The sequence below is a fragment of the Alexandromys fortis genome, unplaced genomic scaffold (genome assembly GCF_014885135.2).
Source record: "Alexandromys fortis isolate MF-2015 unplaced genomic scaffold, M_Fortis_MF-2015_v1.1 scaffold_88, whole genome shotgun sequence".
NCBI lineage: Eukaryota > Metazoa > Chordata > Mammalia > Rodentia > Cricetidae > Alexandromys > Alexandromys fortis.
In genome coordinates, this window is record NW_026067961.1 from 6,533,014 (window position 1) to 6,539,111 (window position 6,098).

At 56.0% G+C, this 6,098-nt stretch overlaps 1 protein-coding gene across 1 annotated transcript; it reads right to left on the minus strand.

Moving 5' to 3' along the window:
* Positions 1–2,022: 2,022 nt before the first annotated feature.
* On the minus strand, positions 2,023–5,262 carry Srm (spermidine synthase). Its single transcript, XM_050153371.1, has 8 exons — positions 4,999–5,262; positions 4,591–4,711; positions 4,200–4,292; positions 3,192–3,345; positions 2,839–2,922; positions 2,616–2,761; positions 2,410–2,532; positions 2,023–2,326 (listed from the first exon to the last, which is right to left on the minus strand). The coding sequence occupies exons 1-8, from the start codon at positions 5,163–5,165 to the stop codon at positions 2,306–2,308; spliced, it is 909 nt and encodes a 302-aa protein (XP_050009328.1). The 5' UTR covers positions 5,166–5,262; the 3' UTR covers positions 2,023–2,305.
* Positions 5,263–6,098: the final 836 nt, after the last annotated feature.

Here is a 6,098-nt window from a genome sequence, read left to right on the forward strand (position 1 = left end):
ACCCCAATCCTCGGAGAAAAGCAACTAATCAATGAGGGTAGACATGACCAAGTCCAGGAGTTATGTGGATTTGTTAAGACATAACAGATCGTCTACAGGTTCAGAGGGTCGTTCCCACATTAGCCTGCCCGACACGCGTGCTGGCGGCAGATCTGGGGAGGCAGTTTACAAGACTAACTTTATTTTGGACAGTAGTTCCATAGAGTGACTTGTCATCTCTACCCATGACTTTTTTTCTTGAGACAGGGTTTCTCTGTGTGGCCCTGGCCGTCCTGGAACTCACTTTGTAGACATGGATAAATTTGAACTTGGAGATATGCCTGTGTCTGCCTCCTGAGTGCTGGGATTAAAGCTGGCACACAACCTAGGTCCCTCAGGTCATTCCCAGGCTTTAGCAACTTTGACTCTTGGAGGCCAGAACAAGTCTTGCACTACTTACCCGATGACCAGGGTGCAAGGCTGTGTCCCACCCAAATCACCTCACTAGCAAAGTCAGGCGTCAAAGGAACCCATTACAAATGACATAATACTCCCATCAAGAAATTCCAAAGGTGTTAGTACCTGTGGCTGTAATTAGGGACAATGACCAAAAGCTATAAAATAAGCAGGAAGTGAGATGACTGCCCAGATATCAACTTGGGGGTCACTGTTTTTCTGAGCAGCCCAGGGGACTATTGGAGTTTTTTCGAGACAGGGTTTCTCTGTAGCTTTGGAGCCTGTCCTGGCACTCGCTCTGTAGACCAGGCTGGCCTGAACTCACAGAGATCCGCCTGCCCCTACCTCCCGAGTGGTGGGATTAAAGGCGTGCGCCACCACCGCCCGGCCTATTGGAATTCTTAAACCAGGACGTGGCTAATTTACAATTTTAAAACTCTAGGCAAAATTTCCATCTGGGTATGGTGGCACAAGCCTTTCAATCTCAGTTCTTGGGAAGCGAAGGCAGGAGAATCTGAGTTCAAGGCTCGCCTAGAAAGAGTTCTAGGACAGCCAGGGCTACAGAAACCCTGTCTTGAAAAACCAAAGATTTCCTGTTCCCCAGCACAAAGCCGGTCTGAGCATTCTGTGGCTCAGACTCCAGGCCTCTCTGCTGCTGCAGGGAAGGCTCAGCAAGAACAAGCTGTGCCAGAGAAGACACTCAGTTCACAGAGCTGATGGATGTGGCTCTTTGGGAACCCAAGTATTTGGTACTCAGAGACTGACTTCCTGCTCCCTGGTGTCAAGCCCACAGCAGAGCAATTCTGCTCTCTACTTGGCTGGGCAGACACGAGAACTTTGGGAAGGGCACCTAAGCAGTTAGGCTAAGGCCAGAACAGTGAGGCCAATCAGCTCAACCGCACATGGTCTGAGTGTGCCAGACCCTGGGTCCCCACAGTCCAGAATCACTCCTGTCAACACAGGGCACTCGGTAACGCTCAAGTTTGGGAGTCTGTCGTGTCACTTCAATAGCGGAGCAACAGCTTTGGTGCCCCTGCCAGCCTATCATCTTCCCACAAGCTCCCCTCTCCCTTGGCTACAGTGGGGCATGGGTCATTCCTGTACCTGGCTCCTCTCTCCAGAGACCAGAGCCCTGGTTCTGGTGAGAGGATGTGGTGAGGCTGAGAATCAAGTTCAGCACCTTGGAGAGAGAACAGCGTGCCTTTGAAACTTAGGAGGCAGATTTGAACTCAGGTTTTGATCCACAGAAAAAGCATTATGGGGGTAAGCAGATGTGATTAAACAGGTTCCAGGTCCTTGCCAGTCCCTTCTGGGATTGCCTCTAGTGCCAGGGTGTACCCTGTCTCAATTCTGCAAGATGCCCACATTCTGAACACTCCATGGCAGTCCAAAAGTTAGAGCCCCTAGATTTCACTATCTGGATCCTCTACCCGAAACTACTGGGCCTTAGAGCAGGTTCTCTAAGACCTTGGTGGGTGCTTGATTAGCCAAGGGGCTGGGCTTGTGACTGCTGGGTCTCCAGAGACCACAGGACTCCCACATTCATCAGTACCACTGGTGGGACCAGAAAAGGTCGGGGGTCATGACTGAGTTATTATAAATACACATTTTTTGTTAGGTGACAGAGGGCATAGACGGTGCTGTACAGAGCTGGTTTAGGCTTGGGGCCAAACGCCACAGAGACAGACAAAGACTGAGTCCACCCAGCAGGGCAGGCCAGGCCAGGCAGCATTCTGGGGCCTGTAATACTTGGTTGGTCGGTAAGAGTCACTGGGAGTCTCGTTCAGGGCTGGCGGGGCCCTAGACACCTTGGAAGCTCCTTGGTCCAGTCCGACTGAGGTCGCGGGTGGTGTTGCAGTGGCACCTAGGCTCAGCTTATGTCATTCAGGGCCTGGTGGGACATGAGGGCGTCAGGAAGATGTCTGAGATGTGCAGGACGAGGAGGCACAGCAAGGAGACTGGCAGGCCACTCACCTTGCGGGTGAACTCGGGCAGCACAAAGGCTGCGCGGTGCATGTCCGTGTTATAGTATTTCAGCTGCATCTGCTCCACCTGGGCCTGTGTCAGCTGCTGCACAGGCTCCCGGAAGTTGGTGCTCTGGGGACCAGGGACCAAAGGGTATCAAGAAGGGGCTCTCAGCGTCCACCCACACCCTACCTTGCAGGTGACCCCCAGCTCACCGGGTTTTTGCTACATAGCATGAAACCAATCTGGCCACTTGGGTAGGTGGGGATGGTGCAGTAGGCATAGCCCACCACAGGGAAGAGAGATTTGCAGAAGTGCCTCATCTCCTTGATGAGGTCCAGGTGCAGCCACTGGCACTCACCTGTGGGGGAGTTGTGGGTCAGCCTTGCCACAGAGAACAGATGGCCCAATCGTGCATCCCACTGTGCCCATGCTCACCCTGGCAGCAAAGGATGCCATCCTCCTTGAGTGCTGTCTTCATGAGCTGGTAATAGGACTCCTTGAAGAGGCTCTCAGCAGGGCCTAGAGGGGCAGAGACCTCGGCTAACCTGGCTGAGACTTCCAGGCCAGTCACCCATGACCCAGCCACACGGTTGCTCAGCGGCAGAGATGGTGTTGGACCAAAGTTTGGGGATCGTGGAGCCTACTGCTTCCACCTGGGGAACCCTGCATTTAACCCCCTCCCACATCACATCCCACCCCACTCTCTTCAGGTCTCCGTCTCTGGTAGCAAGGGAGAACACAGCTCTGGCTGGGGGGCTGCTGCGGGTATGGGGCTTGCCCTGGCTCACCCATGGGGTCCGAGGAGTCGGTGATGATGACGTCGAAGGCATCTTGGTTCTGTTTCATGAACTCAAAGCCATCACCCACGTGGAGGGTCAGCTTAGAGCTAGAATAACCGATGGCCATACCAGGCAGAAACTTCTTAGAGACTTCAATGACATCCTGGGGAAGGGGACAGGAGGGACTGTGCTGGGTCTGAGGTTAGGGACTCCTGGTTGAGTCTCCTTGGACAAGCCCTTCCCTTTTGGAACCCCAGTTCCCACAGATCTGTAAAATGGGAGGGACTCTGGAACTTCAGCTATTCAGGGGCTGACTGGTTCTCACCAGGAACTCACCATCGTGTAGACTGAGTGTCCCGTGTACAGAACAGGGCTTTCTTTACCCTGTATTAGGTTTTTTGAGACAGAGTTTTTCTGTGTAACAGCTCTGTAGACCTTGAACTCAGAGATCCAGTTGCCTATGCCTCCCAAATGCTGGGATTAAAGGCGTGCACCGCCACCGCCTGGGAGACCCTTTAATATTTTTGAGACAGAGTCTCATGTAACTCAAGCTGGCCTCGAACTTCGGATCTTGCTTCTGTCCCCTAAGTGCTGGAGGTATGTGTGGCTACAGAATTCCTGATGGCCAGGACCCTAGCTAGTCTGCCTTATCAGGTCACTGTGATGTCTCCTCCAGTCCAGAAGATCAGCTGCACGCTCAGGACTCACCTGCCCATCATCCCAGAACCTTGGGCAACGCTCAGTGCAGTGCTCACTAAAACCACACTGGGCATAAAAGGGTAGATGCCTTAGTTGCTGGCGATGTCCCTGGCCCTGCCAGGGCCTTAAGGCAGAGATCAGCTCTGAACACACAGAATTAACATCCATAGTGCAATGTGTGCCAGGCTTTAACTACCTGGTTTTCCTACTGAATCTTTTCAGACTGAGGAAACAGGAACAATGAGCCTTAGGATGCAGAGTCAGGAAGGTCTGGACAGAGCTGACCCTGGGGACCCAGGCCTGTCCTACAGCACCCACCTCATCGATCTCACACTGGACCACAGACTCCACAGACGGGTGCTTCACCACTTCCCGTAGGACGCCCCCATCTCCACCCCCGATGATCAGCACCTGGGTGGAGGAAGGACAAGTCAGGCCTGAGCAGGTCCACTCCCACAGAACCTGGAACTGTCAATGCGCCTCCCAGCTACAGATCTCTGACTCATTTTCTATCCTCTAGAGAACCCTTCTGTTCTGGAAGCCCGGGTTTCGCCTCGGGGCTTCTCAAGAGAACAACCCCCCTAGGGGCTCCACTCATCCGGACTGGCAATTTCTAACAACCATCTGGGTGGCATCTGGCCCCACACCTAGTGCCAGACCTGTTTTGGGACCCTGAGCTCGGGGCCGAACCAGGGGGGGGATGCGGTACCTTCCGCGGGTTGGGGTGGCTGCAGAGCGGCAGGTTGGCGATCATCTCCTGGTAGGAGAACTCGTCCCTCTCGGTACACTGGATGACGCCATCCAGAACCAGCACGTTGCCGTAGGTTTTACTGCGGGCAGAGTGACAGTCGGGGATGTGGGTCCAGGGGCACGGGGAGAACGGGTCCCAGCCCGCCCTGGGTGCGCACCGTGGCCGCCACGGGGTCCCGGTGTGGGCCGTCGGGGTGACACGTGGCAGGCCGGCCACGAGTGGGGGCTGGGTGGGCCTCGGGGTCCCCTCGGCTGACGTGTCCTGGGAGTGACACGTGGACGCGGGGCCGGGACGCGGGCTTAGCGCTAGGGAGCCGGGCCTAGCGCAGAACTTCTGACAGCTGTCCCGGTGCGCGGCGGTCGGTACCTGCGGAAGACGAGGATGTCTTGGTACCGCGAGCGCCGGTGGTGCAGCAGCTGCTCCACCTGCAGCGACAAGGCCTGGCCAGGCCACAAGCTGCAGGTCTCTCGGAACCAGCCCTCGCGGATGGCGGCGGGGCCGGGCGCGGCTGTGCTGTCGGGGCCGGGATCCATGGCGGGCGGGCGGGCGGGCGGCACGCGTCGCGGGCCCGGGACTGCAGGCCGCGCGGAGCCGCAGCACAACGGGACCAGCTCTGCCCGCCGCCCGCGCCACAACCTAACCCGTCCGGGGGCGGGGCCTGCGTTGAGGGGCGGAGCCCTGGCCATCCAATGGCGGCGTGGGCTGGACCACGGCTTCACGGGTGCTCATTGGCCACCGGGTCATAGCCAGCGGTAATTGGCTAGGGCGAGCTGTCCGTCAGCAGCAGCAGGGTAGTGCGGCCGGCTGCCGGGCCACGTGGGGCCGAGGGGCCCAGGCGGCGGGAGGGTTCCGGGGCGGGCGGCGCCGGCGCAGGGGTTCAAGGGCTGGGGCCTCATCCTTGGAAGCTCACTGGGTTTGAGATTCTGAGTTTAGTCCGGGCCCCTAAAGTATTTTTATTTACTTGAGAGGATTGTCGCGCCATTTGGCTCCTTTGCTTGGAATTGCGAGCCAGGAGCGGGTAGCTGCGGAATAAGAATGGGGCTCTTTCCCGAAGAGTTTCTAAATTTACCCGCAGATCCCAGGAAGAGGCCCTGCACATTCATATTCAGAACCAAAAAAGACTGGCGCGCATTTTTTTCTTTTTGACAAACTGAGTCTTGCTCCTTGAAGGGTGGGAGGGAACGTGCTGTTTTTATGAAAATGTCAAGGAACTTATCAGAATCACATTAAGCATGCTAATTACCAAATATTAAATGCTAATTGCTCCATACACAATTTGAATGCCAAGGAAGGAGGATGAACCCGGAATAAGCAATTCCTGACACAGTGTCAGGGATGGGTCTTGACTGACATTAGCGGCCTCCACCTGGAGCGGGAGCGTGCTCCCTTGTCATAACGCACAGGCTGCAAGGGCTGCTGTTGCTGGGGGCTGCAGCCTCAAATCTGTGTCTCCCCCCCTCACCCCC

Excerpts from the sequence above, each read along its gene's own strand:
- Srm (XM_050153371.1), bottom strand. The coding sequence starts at position 5,165 with ATGGATCCCGGCCCCGACAGCACAGCCGCGCCCGGCCCCGCCGCCATC. Across the intron at positions 4,293-4,590 it reads GCCACCCCAACCCGCGGAAG|GTGCTGATCATCGGGGGTGG; the intron begins GTACCGCATCCC and ends TCCTCCACCCAG. Across the intron at positions 3,346-4,199 it reads TCCAGTGTGAGATCGATGAG|GATGTCATTGAAGTCTCTAA; the intron begins GTGGGTGCTGTA and ends CCCCTTCCCCAG.